At 36.3% G+C, this 14,826-nt stretch overlaps 1 protein-coding gene across 1 annotated transcript; it reads right to left on the bottom strand.

Annotated features, from left to right (window-relative positions):
- Positions 1-6,419: 6,419 nt before the first annotated feature.
- On the bottom strand, positions 6,420-14,756 carry LOC125259134 (cytochrome P450 4V2). The gene is made up of 11 exons (XM_048176536.1): positions 14,018-14,756; positions 13,803-13,915; positions 13,612-13,697; positions 11,433-11,623; positions 11,193-11,262; positions 10,965-11,091; positions 10,669-10,839; positions 10,498-10,600; positions 10,181-10,315; positions 9,588-9,767; positions 6,420-7,288 (listed from the first exon to the last, which is right to left on the bottom strand). The coding sequence occupies exons 1-11, from the start codon at positions 14,208-14,210 to the stop codon at positions 7,119-7,121; spliced, it is 1,539 nt and encodes a 512-aa protein (XP_048032493.1). The 5' UTR covers positions 14,211-14,756; the 3' UTR covers positions 6,420-7,118.
- Positions 14,757-14,826: the final 70 nt, after the last annotated feature.

Raw genomic sequence — 14,826 nt, 5'->3', positions numbered from 1 at the left:
GTTCCCAAATCCAGGGGCCTCATTTATAAAACATGCGTACGCACAGATTTGATCTTAGTGTGTACGTGCAGTAAAATCCATGCCAGTATTCATATTCATAAAACAGTCTTTGATGTGGAAAAGTGCTTAACACCACGTCAGGTTCTAAGCAGGCATACACACTTCTCCTTGTGACAGAGAATCAGGGTACTGCAGGTATTTGGAATTCTTGCTTGCTTTCTTTAGTAAACGTTTTGGACGTTGACTGGTGGTCTTTTATATGTTAATGACATTAATTAGGGGGTGTTTACAAGTCGGAAATCTCAAACCATTCAGCTGTGCGCAATTTCAAGATCATTTGATCTAGAAAGGCGGACACACTTTTTTTGTGCATAAGTTCGTTTCTCTTATCACACGTATGCACATTTGATAAATGATCTTAGGACAGCTTCAACGCAACATTTTATAAATGAGGCCCCAGGTCTTAGTAACAATTGTCCACTGAAGGCGAGCTGAATGCAAACCCATGTGCAGTTTATTGAAAATAATCCAGAACATACAAAACTATACTAAAACTAAACTTGATGAACATAACATGACCATAAACATGAAATAAACTGGAACTTGACATGACATGAGACATATGACACATAACATGACACAACATGACATATGACATATAACATGACATGAGACGTGACATAACATGAGACATATGACATGATGTGAGACATGACATATGACATGACATGAGACATGACATTTAACATATGTCATGAGACATATGACATGACATGACATGACATGAGACATATGACATATAACATGACATGACATGAGACATGACATATGACATGAGAAATATGACATGACATGAGACATGACATGACATATAACATGACATGAGATGTGACATAACATGAGACATAACATGACGTGAGACATGATATGAGACATGACATATGACGACATGAGACATGACATTTAACATATGTCATGAGACATATGACATGACATGAGACATATGACATATAACATATAACACATGACATATAACATGACATGACATGAGACATGACATATGACATATAACATGACATGAGACGTGACATAACATGAGACATATGACATGACATGAGACATGATATGAGACATGACATATGACGACATGGGACATGACATTTAACATATGTCATGAGACATATGACATGACATGAGACATATGACATATAACATATGACATATAACACATGACATAACATGACGACATGAGACATGACATATGCCATGAGAAATATGACATTATATGAGACAAGACATATGACATATAACATGACATGAGATGTGACAACATGAGACATATGACATGACATGAGACATGATATGAGACATGACATATGACGACATGAGACATGACATTTAACATATGTCATGAGACATATGACATGACATGAGACATATGACATATAACATATGACATATAACACATGACATAACATGACATGACATGAGTCATGACATATGACATATAACATGACATGAGACGTGACATAACATGAGACATGACATGACGTGAGACATGATATGAGACATGACATATGACAACATGAGACATGACATATGACATGACATGAGACATATGACATATGACATGAGACATATAACATATGACATATAACACATGACATATAACACATGACATATAACACGACATATAACACGACATATAACATGACATGACGTGAGACGTGACATATGACATGAGAAATATGACATGACATGACATATGACATGACATAACTTAAGAAATATGACATGAGACTTATGACACGACATGACATGGTAAGACATGACATATAACATATGACTTGGCACAGCATATGAGACATATGACATGACACAGCATGACACTACATGACTTGAACTCACCTACAGCAGGTTACAACAACAAAGCTAGACAAGGCACAAAATGAAACATGAGGGCTATATAGCTGCATTCATGCCATTTTGTAATTACTGTAATTTCAAGATGACAGCATGTGATGTTCATGTTCCGGGCTGGGAATTATATGTTCCTGTGGCAACACTATCAAGTGACCAGGTGGAACAGTGGTCGCATGGTACAAGTAGGAGCTCTCAGAAAATTCCCAGCATACAAATTGTAATTACGAGCTCTACAAGAAGGTACAAAAAGCGTAATGGTTAATGCTAAGGCTCCAGAGGTGGCGGTACGCAGGGAAGGAGTTTTGAATGGCTGGCACTGATGTCACTGCCATTACACAATAGGCTGAGAGGTGCCGCATGTGATTAAGTTAGCCGTTACGCTTTCTCCAACGGTGAGAGATACAGACCCTCTCATCTCCCTATTATATACAATCTCTGGTGAAACCTCTTTACAAGTTGAAATCTCATAATTATGGTAATTACGACATGGCATGAATGCACCTTATATACACAAGGACTAATGAAATAACAAGACACACCTGAAAGTAATCAACACAATAAACCAATGAGAAGACAGAACTGATAGTCACCTGACATAACAATAGACCAATCAGAACATGACACATGAACTAAGGAACCAAATAGCAGGAACACGTGAGGGAAACGATGACATGAAACAGGAAACATGCCAATAACAAATTATAAAATAAAAGACATGACATAAACATGAATTGAAAACATGAATAAAATGTGAGTCTTTAACACAAGGACAAAAAAAAAAAAAAAAAATTCTCCTAGTGGTGCCTTTGCCATAAACAAATGTTTTAATATTTAAAAGATGTATGGGTTTGAAGTCTACTTTCTGACTTTGCATTTGACATGTTGACTCTCTATAAGTCTTGCAATAGAGGATCAACACAAATGCATTCTACTCAGATAAAAGAAAGAAGGTTCGTTCAAGTTTGAAAGATGACCTTCACAACAGATCCACCCCTGTAAATACACAAGCCATTTCTCTACTTTACAGCCCAAAATTATTTGTATAGGCTGTTTTGAAATTTCTAAAAAGAAATGGTTTCTATAGAATTCCCCACGTATATCTTATGGCTCGCCAAATAAATATACAGATGGACATGAAATACTGATTTGATTATTTTATAATTTTACCTGTATATTAACACAAAGCTTTTGTTAAGCAAAAATAGTACATTACAACAAAAGAATCGGCCTTGCAACAAGATGATGGTACAAGTTGCATTTATATATCAAATGACAGAAGGCTGTTTTTATTGTCCTCTATAGTTAAACTTTAATTGCAGGAGACCAACCAAGCTATACTAATTATTGACATCAGAACATCTTTTCGTTGTGTTCAGAGTATTTTAGAAAAACAAAGACTGCTTTCATAAGTTCTAAAGCAATGATTAAAAATGAGTCGTCTTTTTGGATTCTCAAAGCAATTATGTCCGCTTTTATTCTTGATTGACCTCTCCAGGCCTCAAGTCAGGAAAAAGACTAGAGAAGCAATCAGAGGCATGCATGTATATAGTATGTCACATTATAAAAGGAGGTAGTTTTTTTGAAAATAATGAAATGAATGAAAATACATGAAATGAAATAATGAAAATACTTGCTTGACTGAAATGATGCCATCCCTCCCCCTGTGTTTCAATTCTGAGAGTTTAAAGACTGCGTTCACTATTCAAAGTAATTCGAGTTGTTTCCGGAAGAAGGGATTTGACACTCGCCTTTATGTTTAGGATAGCATTGATCTCTGTGCGGCAGATGTAGAGGTGTTTGATGAGATGTGTCCTTTGAAGAATGGAACACTTAAGACTGTTATCTGCTGTAATCTCTCTATGCTATAATGACTTCCAGCTAAAGGAAGCACTGGCACATGCTCACCTTCCCACTGCACAGGTGGACACTACCATATGTTTAGAAGTACAGTGAGACCTCACTGAAAATCTTTCTCTTTTTTCTTTTCCTTAGACCTTGAAATTGAAAACAGAGCAGAGTTTTCAGACTTTGGAACATTCAAAACAAAGAAATGTTATGATGTTAAATGAAATGTTTAAGATTCTGCTCTATTTCTAGATTGGTAATCAAATAATCAAATTTATGACTATGATCATATGATTCTTTGTGCAGAAAGTCAGATGTTCTTGTTTCCATAAAAGCACAAGAGGCTCTTTGGATGATTCTCAAATCATGCTGGAAAACATGATCATCAGGTTTCACATAAACTTGAGTTCATGCAGCTCGAATGCTGCTGCAATCAAAGCAAAAGATGGACAAATCAAATACGAGGACATTTTATAATTCCATTTTCACTCAGTTTTTAATGACAAAAAAAAAAATTTCACTAGTTGTCTTAGACTTTTGGAGATTGAATGTTCATCTCTCAATCTCTCGCTCTAAATATGTACAATTGGAAGAAAAGGTTCTATACAGAATCTTAAAGGATTCTGTCAGGTGCTTTATACGGGTTCCCATCATGGGATCATTTTATAGATTTAGTTTTGTTTTATTTCATGTTAAATCATTTGTTTATGAATTAAACGGCTCATAATTTACTTTCATAAAAATGTAATGAATTTTCATGAATTAAACAGCAACATTCTTTATCACTAGGAAAAAAACTGATTATGCAATCATTTTTGGCATAAAGGGTTCTTGAAACTTTTTTTTTTTTTCTAAGAGTTTGTTTTTACAAAGCTTTTTTTATTCCGGTGTGATCAGAATGGTGACCATCTGTTGGGTTCAAGTCGGAAAGTTTGAGATTCAAAACCGCCAATAATAACACAGATGGAATGTAAATCTCTTTAAAATCTCTCATCTCTTAATTACGCTAAACATTTTCAGCTATTTTCATCTATTTTTTTTTTTTTTACCTCTAACTCTTTAAACTGCATCAGCAATTTAAAATATCTTGTCAATATTTAATTATGGATTTACACCTTACAACACTAAATATATACATTTTACCCGGAATATTCCAATTGTTGCCATGCAAGAATACCAGCAGACACAATATGTACTTAAAATAATGTCATGGTGCAAAGCCGCACAACTGCAATCACAATCACTACGAACTAGTAAATTTACATAAATGTTTCTACTCATCTTAATTACAGGAGAAACATGGATTTAAATCACTTATATCACATTTGTGCCATACTTTTTCCATCTAATTCTTTTTTTTTTTTTCTTGATGATTGATTTATTCATGATGAATTGCAGTAGCAGTTTGGGACTTGGCAGGGTCAACTGATTTTCTCATCAGTCTGACAGTTTAGGGTGTCCTCTCACCGGCACTACTCAGGGCAGACGAGGGATGAGGAGGAGCAATACTGCCTCTCTGTGGAAGAGCCCTGCTCTTTATCACCCATCAGCCCCAAGTGAGCAGGTTTAAAGAGGATGAGCGGCTCAGAACGAGAGTGAAATTCTATACAGGTGATGCTTGTAGAAACTGAACTGCATCAAAAGGAAAGGCTCACAGAAGTTGTGAAGTAATTCTTAATGAAAGATATTCAGTACTAGACTGAGATACTTATTCATGCAAATTCATATCATTTAGCAAAATCTGAGTGTGGATGGATAGAAAGATGTGGTTGTTGTTATTATCAAAGGCATGGAATGTTGTACGTCATGTTACCATTTCTGAGCTTAACTGAACTTTTGACGAAAATCACTTCGAGCTTCTTTTTAAAGTGTTTTGTTGACAGGGACAAAATACACACTGAGACTTAAACGTCTCATTTAATTAAAGAAAACATTTCCACTAAATAAAAGCCTCTAGACATTCCACCATAATGAATGTCAGTTTGATTAAAGACATCACTTATATTCAACCTGTGTATTTGAATAAGGTATCCGGTATGTCTGGATGTGCAGACACTGTTTAGTCTGAAAACACTTTTGCCAAAGATTTGTTTTCATCCTGTGATTCGAGCCAATTAATAATGGAGAGCCTTGAGGGCTTTAGATCTACAACAGATATGAATTTGAGATTCGCCAAATATTAAAACTCTGGTTGCAGTTAAAAGTGAATCTTTTGTTCATGTTTTTGAAGTCTCTTATTATTTATTTATTTGATACAAAATACATGCTCATTTGCTGCTCAATGAACATTTCTTATTATTATCAATCTTAAAAACATTTTAATATTTTAGCTTAATATTTTTTGGAAACCGTGATACATTTTTAGAAAGTTCAAAAGAACAACATTGATTTGAAAGAGAAATCTTTTGTAACTTTATAAAAGTCTTTACTGTCACTTGTGATGCATACTTACTGAATAAAAGTATTAATTTCTTGTTTTCAAAAATAAATAAATAAATCCAACTGACCCGAAAACTTTCAAATGGCAGTGTACTGTATGTCTGAAATCAAATGATCAGTTTTGCTCATTCTCTATTTTCTGTAATTACCTCCACAGGTGAGAATAAAAGACAAATATTCATCAAATGAAAGAAAAACAGTATGCAGTCAAGTTAGATGTGTGTAAGCTCAGCATTTAAGTACAAACTGAATGAAATTATCTTTTTGATGTTAATTGGTCATACATTCAGCAAAACAGAAAAAGATCTATAAAATGTCTACACTATACAGTACATTTGTTGCAATATCATTAAGGGAAAACTAAAGTGAAAAAGTGCAAAAAAAGTTTTGCCTCAATTGAGTTGATTTACATACACGATTCTGATCGGACATTCTGTGGTTAAATATATTTGTCGAATGACCGCTAAACTCTATCATTCATCACTGTCACACTTGCTGTGCTAGTTTAATGTACAACACTCTGCTGTCTTATTTCTCATATAATAAAATCATATCAACTTGAATCAACATTTCATGTACATTCACGGTAAGTAGCTGTGTTGATCACCCTATCTTGGCTTATTTTGTGCTATTGAGCAACTTATAACTAGGTCCACGTGGAATCAGAAATATGCCTTGCTTTGTGTGTTTGTTGTTTATAAGATATTCTGACTAATTTGATTACGCCTTCAGCTACCGATAAGAGTCTGGTACTTTCAGCTCTCATTTTACCATCCATTCCACACAATTTCCATAAAATCAATCACAGAAAAATACAAAAATGTCAGAACACTGCATTTGAGTCTTTTCATAACTAGCAGCACAACAAGTCTAGCATGTCTGTGATGTGAGGACTGAAGCAACCTTAAGTTTTAATGGTGGATGGTTCTTTTTTGTAGTTTGATCCAAATGCCCTTCTCGGGACGTAGAATGAGTTCCCCCAGAGGCCGTAGTTCCTCACGGCTCTGACATGCCTCTACGTCAAAGTGACGCAAGATCGTAGCAAGAACTACCTTCTCCTCCATCATGGCGAAGCGCTGGCCTGAAGCCACAGATGCACAGAAAAAGAGAAATTAGGAAAAAGAATAAGGTCTCGGAATGGCAACAAGATGTTCGTGAAGTAAATTTCTACAAACACACTTATTTGGAGCTTTCATTCCTAGAAGGCAGTGGAGATGAGTTGAGTGCTGAAATAATAAATCTCCAAAACTATGTGGCTCTGTTTCAGTTTTGTTAGAAGCTTCTTCTTGTGTGTGGCCAGTGACCTGAACCTGCGAGCACCACTCGCTGTGAAACAATCTGTCTCATTCAGAGGTGGGACAGAGACCCAAACACTGAAGATGAGTGTGGAAGAAAGAGTCTCTCGTTGAGCTAGTGAAGCTCAATTAACAGACTGACTCTTGGGTGAAGTATAATAGAAATAGAAACTTCACTGTAATAAGTTCTGAGGATGTCATAGGGCAAGGGATAGGAACCAAGAACTGGTTCAAATTCAGAACTTGAATGATGCTACTGAATCTACAGTGGGAAACAGTAGGAAAACAGTGGGAAAACGTAGCCAGCGTAGTCTCATTATAGAGCAAATGAGCTGGTTCTTTTTAGTAAATCAAAAACACACAGCACAATCAGTGTCTGATTACAGTGCAAATGACTCTTATGAGCTAATTCATTTTAGTGAATCAAAAACATACAGTACAACACAACCAGTGTAGTCTGATTATAGAGCAAATGGCTCTTACAGTATCAGGATGGTTCTGTTTAGTGAATCAAAAACATACAACACAACGGGTGTAGTTGAATTATAAAGCAAATGAATCTAATGAGCTGGTTCATTTTAGTGAATCAAAAACATACAACACAACCAGTGTAGTCTGATTATAGTGCAAATGACGCTTATGAGCTGGTTCTTTTTAGAGTAATGCAATGCAACCAGTTTAGTCTGATTCTTAAACAAATCTCTAGAACTAATGTCTCTAGTCAGTTCTTTTTAGTGAATCAAAGACTTACTGTGCAACTACTGTACTTTACTCTGATTCCTGGACAAATGTCTCTTATGAGTCATTTTTTCATTAATTAAAAACATACAGCTTTCAACTAACCGTGAGACTTAAATAAGCATAATCATTAAAGGTGCCATAGAACGTTTTTTTAAAAGATGTAATATAAGTCTAAGGTGTCTCCTGAATGTGTCTGTGAAGTTTCAGCTCAAAATACCCCATAGATTTTTTTAAATTAATTTTTTAACTGCCTATTTTGGGGCATCATTAAATATGCGCCGATTCAGGCTGCGGCCCCTTTAAATTCTCCTCCTCCCCGCCCCCGAGCTTGCGCTTGCCTTTAACAGCATAAACAAAGTTCACACAGCTAATATAACCCTGAAAATGGATCTTTACAAAGTGTTCGTCATGCAACGTCTAATCGCGCAAGTATGGTATTTATTTGGATGTTTACATTTGATTCTGAATGAGTTTGATGGTTCTCCGTGGCTAAAGCTAACATTACACACTGTTGGAGAGATTTATAAAGAATGAAGATGTGTTTATGAATTATACAGACTGCAAGTGTTTAAAAAAATGAAAATAACGACAGTCTTGTCTCTGTGAATACAGTAAGAAACGATGGTAACTTTAACCACATTTAACAGTACATTAGCAACATGCTAACGAAACATTTAGAAAGACAATTTACAAATATCACTAAAAATATCATGTTATCATGGATCATGTCAGTTATTATCGCTCCATCTGCCATTTTTCGCTATTGTCCTTGCTTGCTTACCTAGTCTGATGATTCAGCTGTGCACAGATCCAGATGTTAATACTGGCTGCCCTTGTGTAATGCCTTGAACATGGGCTGGCATATGCAAATATTGGGGGCGTACATATTAATGATCCCGACTGTTACGTCGGTGTTATGTTGAGATTCGCCTGTTCTTCGGATGTCTTTTAAATAAATGAGGTTTATATAAGAAGGAGGAAACAACAGTGACTCACTGTATGTCATTTCCATGTACTGAACTCTTGTTATTTAACTATGCCAAGTTAAATTTATTTTTTTATTCTAGGGCACCTTTAAATTCTTTATGATTTCAATCTCTATATGGCCCGTCTAATAAAATGCAGTACTTTGTTTGGTATAGTTATATCATTATTCTGTGCTTCCCAAACATTTTGTCTTATGTACCCCCACAGCCCCACTAAGAAAGCTCATCAACACCAAAATGAAAATGTGCTCCATCTCACATTAATTCATATTATACTGGATATCATTTAGCATTTTCATTTCTATTATGTCACTTTTATACCAAATTTCTTTTGTTATCATTCTGTTCTTTTTCTTACCGATGCAGTTTCTTGGCCCTGCAGAAAAAGGGATGTATGCATATGGATGCCTCCCTTTGCTGTTCTCTGGCAGAAACCTTTCCGGTCGAAATTCCTCAGGTTCTGGAAAGTAGCGCGGGTCCCGGTGAAGAGCATATGGTATGATAACAGCATTCACTCCTTTTGGAACTTTGAACCCATCTGCAACCGAGCAAAAAAACAACCGCAGTCAGTTATATTATACATGTAACAGAATTCGAACAATTAAAGAGGATTCAGCACACATGCCAAACTATACCGCTGTGTGGGAGACAGAATAAAGCTTTAATAAATAAATGATAAACGGATGCATTTATTGAGTTTTGCAAAACTTTCTGTCTTGAGAAATTGCTGTTTTCTATCCAGCTGCATCTTGTCATGAAAGACTCTTAGCTCTGAGTAGAAATAAACACTTAGGTTGCTTCATATTTGACAATGGGAGATGGAAATAGAAGCCGTGACATCTGCTGTTACGCTGAGATGCAAATAATGAGAGTGGCATCAAAAAGTGCAGATCTTTGATCTTGCGACGTTTGCAGCGCTGCTTGGCAAGGTGACAAACAGCTGCCACCTACTGATGTGACAGGCCTCGCAGATGCTGCGTGCAAACAGAGGCACGGAGGGGAAGATCCGCAGACTCTCCTTGATGACACACTCCAGGTAGCGCAGCTTTTTCAGGTCCTCCACCCCCACGTGGCGCTTTGACGAACCTGCCAATCAGAATGCAGGAGATGCAGCTGAACTCTAAATGATGTTATTAGAAAACATTCCCAAGCTGCTTTCTTGACTACTGAGTAAACAGAACAACTGCTTTCATTGAGAACACATTATGACATGCATTATGCTAAATGAAACACATCACACACTGTGAAAAAAACAACAACTTGTGTACCAAACACTTCCTGTAGTTCTGCCTGCACTGCCTTCTGGACCTCAGGATGGGAGCCAATCAGATGTAAGGCCCAGTTCATTGAAGCTGCTGTGGTATCATGACCCTGTTAAAGAGAATGGTCCTTAACAAATGGTCCTTGACAAACATTTATTTTTCCAGTTTTATTTGTACCTCAAACATGAAGGTGTCCACTTCCTCCTGAATGTCCTCATGACTCAAATTCTGTCCGTTCTCATAAGTAGTTTTTAACAGCATATCTAGGAAGGCCTGTCTCTTCCTCGGCCCCTGGTCAGAATCACTGTCAGGTTCAGAGTTCATAAACTTCGCTCGCTCCTTGATGACCTTCAGGTCAAGAAAACAGAAAATTCTAGCTAGCATGTGCTATCCACCTTATCTTTATTTTTTTTTATTTTTTTTAAAATAATAAATTCTACAATAGTATATAAATAATAATGCTGATCACTCACACTTGCAGTGAAAGAGTGGAGAATCTTCAATCTTCTGGAATGTTCTTTGCCTTCCCGTAACATGTTGTAGATCCAGTCTGACCACAGCCATGGTGCTCTCTGCCTCTTGGCGACGATGTCGCTCATTCTGAAATATAAACACTGTCAGTTCTCAGAGAGGACAACATGGCCCCCCTGTTTACTGTATTAGTAAGCACACATCCTCTAGCACTGAAATACACTACTTACTTATAGACACTTTGAACATACTCAGAGTCAGCATTGCTCTGAGCATAGATCTTCTTCCCCATTGCAGTTTCTGTTTTATACAAACACATCCCATTTGTGTTATCAATGGTTATTATAACTAAACAATAAGAGTTACATTAGTATGCATAAGCAGTGTGTAAACAAAGCAGCAGACAAACCTCAACAGCACTCTCAAGTTGTGCTTTCACACTATATATGGAAAGACTGGATGTACTGTACCACATATGATGTCCAAAGCACACAATGTTACGAAGCTGAAGCAGTTGAATGGCTCTCCGTCTCCCTGCTTCTGCATCTTCTGAATCAAAATATCTGTTTGTTCATTCATGACCTCTAGGAAGTCAGAGAGGATAGAGAAGTGGAAGGTTGGAGTCAGCATTTTACGCCGGTTACGCCACTTCTCTCCTGTGCTGTGGGAAGAAAAGTTGGGAAGAGTCAAGTCTTTGACCTCAACATAGCTTAAATACTGTAAAGGTCTAAAGTGAACATGGGTATTCAATTCCTGTGTTTTTGGACTCTGCTGCGTTTGGACAGATGGCCAGTGAACTTGTGTCCAGTGTGGCTGATTATAAACAACTGTGCTTTTGATAGAGTTTGTTCGCAGTGCTTGATGCAAACTGCTCTTGAATATGAGGTATGAGATCTGCCAGTTTGGCAGGTGGTCCTCTACCGTATGTGAAACAAAGTTAAGTTTGACTTTAAACGTTCTGAGCTTTGAAGGACATGATTGCGGCTTTTTTAAGTAACAGCGAGATACAAGACATCACTGCTCTTTCTACTTATTAAATATTAAAGGGTTAGTTCACCCCAAAATGAAAATTCTGCCATTAATTACTCACCCTCATGTCATTCCAAGACTTTTGTTCATCTTCAGAAGACAAATGAAGATATTTTTGATGAAATCTGACAGCTTTCTGTCCCTCCATTGACAGATACATGACTACCACTTTGATGCTTCAAAAAGTTAATAAAGAGATCGTAAAACTAATCCATATGAATTTAGAGGTTTAGTCCAAATTTTCAAAAATTTTCGATTGCTTTATTTGATGAACAGATTAAATTTAGGCTTTTACTCGCATATAAACATTGATCAGCGAACATAAACAAAAGCTCAACCGAACCTGAATGACGCACAAGAACAAACCTCTTCTGGAAGCTCAAACGTGCTGTGTAACACACAAGAATGAACCTTAAACGTGCAGCATAACATGAGAATGAACCTCATTGGTTCTTGCACATCAAGCAAACATGTTTGAGCTTCCATTTACCACAACTGATGTGTGAGTTGATGAATGTTTACATGATTTACATTTACAAGTCTCTTCAGAAAATTTGGACTAAACCACTCAATACATATGGACTAATTTTACAATCTCTTTATGAACTTTTTGAAGTGTCAAAGTGGTAGTTGCATAGCTGTCTATGAAGGGACAGAAAGCTCTCAGATTTTATCAAAAATATCTTAATTTGTGTTCCGAAGATGAACGGAAGTCTTAAGGGTTTGGAACGACATGAGGGTGAGTAATTAATGACAGAATTTTCATTTTTTGGTGAACTATTTTAGAAATAACTGGACACTTATAGGGTTTAAGTGTCCAATTATTTCTAAAATCACCAATTGCATTTATAATGATGTTTTTAACCCTTGCATTATGTTAAAATTCTGAGTACAATTGATCAAACAGTAGAGCATGGCACTAGCACGGCAAGATAATGTGGTCAAATCCCAAAATCCCAGTAAAACATTACATAAACTGATACAAATGTACACCTTTAGCGCAGCATACATTTCTTTGAGAAAAAAAAAAAAAAAAAGTGACTGCCAAATGCAAACATGTAAATGTAAATAGCCTCAAATAGTCACAAAATATCAAGAAAAATGTCCTTGAATTAACTAGTATTTTCAACAATTCAAAAATCATTCAGGTCAAATTGACCCAGAACATAATATAAGGGTTAAGCATTTTTATTTTATTTTATTTATTATTATTATTATTTTTACCCGAAAACTCCCCTTATCTCCCATTGTTCAAATAAAGAGATAATTCCACCCCAGACTCACTCCACTGGCTGAGCCAATGTTGCTTTGTCAGTCTGGTCAGATACTCAAACAAACAAAGCCACTGTGTTTACAGATTTTGGAGTAAATTAGCATTTGGGGGGAAATTAGCATTCAAGTGAATGATTAGATGATTAGATGTCAATTATTAATCTATATTAAGATAAGATATTTTAAAATAAAATGACTTACAGTAGTTTTTACTGATGCTACCCTATTAATTAACTTCTACAAGTCACATATTATGTTACCACTGTGCATTACAACAGATTGTAAAAGAATAAAAAAAAGGAAGCACAGTATAATATTTACATAAAAAATGTAGCAAACCCACCGTACCTAGTGAGCAGGCCCGTGCCGAGCCAGGGGTGCAGGAACCTATATGAGAATGACTTGTCAAGGTGTCTGGAATTACTAAGGACCACCTGATGGGAAAGCATTGGTTTGAGAATGAACTGGAAACTGTGAGGAAAACATAACTATACACATCAAAAAGTACATGGAGTGGATGAAATTTCAGAAATAGGCACCTCAATATTCTCTGCATGATACAAGACCAGAAAGGGGACTGGACCCACCCACACCTTTGCTAGAGGAAGGTGTCTATTTTCATTTGTGCCCTCAATAATCTGGTTGAAAAAATCTTTAACAGAAACACACTTTTATAATTTTGCAATGTTAAATTATCATTGATAATTAATAGCAACAAGAGATGACGCTAGTCAAAAAGATCACAATCCCTTACCGCCTGCATTGGTTTTAAACTGCAGTGCATTGCCAATGAATGGATAAGCACCTGCCATTCCTGGAATTGGTCTCATTTCGTTCCATTTTCCTATATAATTTTTAAGTGGATAATATGTGGTAGATGCCAAAAGTAGTAGAAGAACGGCTGTAAATATAATTCCTATGATGTATAATCCGAAAAGGACACCCATTTTGTTTGGATGAAGCTGGCCGTAACTAATGCTCTGAAAGAGAAGCACAGACTGCTTCACTGTGAACTTCAGACTTAACTGTTTCACTCTCTTAGTACAGAGAGATAGAGAGAGAGAGAAAAAAAAAACACCCTGGGCTAATCAAACAGATGGAGTTATGATATATAACTGGGACGCATGCAGGTTATCTGCGGGTAAAGTGCCTCCCGCTGAAACATTAACAGACAGCAGAATAACGCAGCGATTATATGATCTGGTATATTATTGGTGGGCTTTTTGTGGCTTATTTGTCTGTGTGTGTTGTGTCTTTCTCCTATGGAAGAGGTCTGCCAAGTCTTTTGTTAAAGAAAATCACCTTGAATGGCCCGGATTTTATTCAAGTTATCTCATGCTTTATCAGCTTACAATATTCATGCAAAAATATTGAGAATTATATTTGTGAAAGTGAGCATGATTAATTTTAAGACCTCTTTAAAAACAGGCAGGAAAGAAAAGTTGATCGCTGTGATATATTTCTGAACCTTTGCCAAATTATATAACAATTTTATTGCAAATGACTTCACCAAGGAGGGGAAAATCTCAATAAAATGCTGCTGAATCAAACAGTTTAGCTTAA

Source organism: Megalobrama amblycephala, linkage group LG23, assembly GCF_018812025.1.
Source record: "Megalobrama amblycephala isolate DHTTF-2021 linkage group LG23, ASM1881202v1, whole genome shotgun sequence".
Lineage (NCBI taxonomy): Eukaryota > Metazoa > Chordata > Actinopteri > Cypriniformes > Xenocyprididae > Megalobrama > Megalobrama amblycephala.
This window is presented reverse-complemented; position numbering and strand designations above follow the sequence as displayed.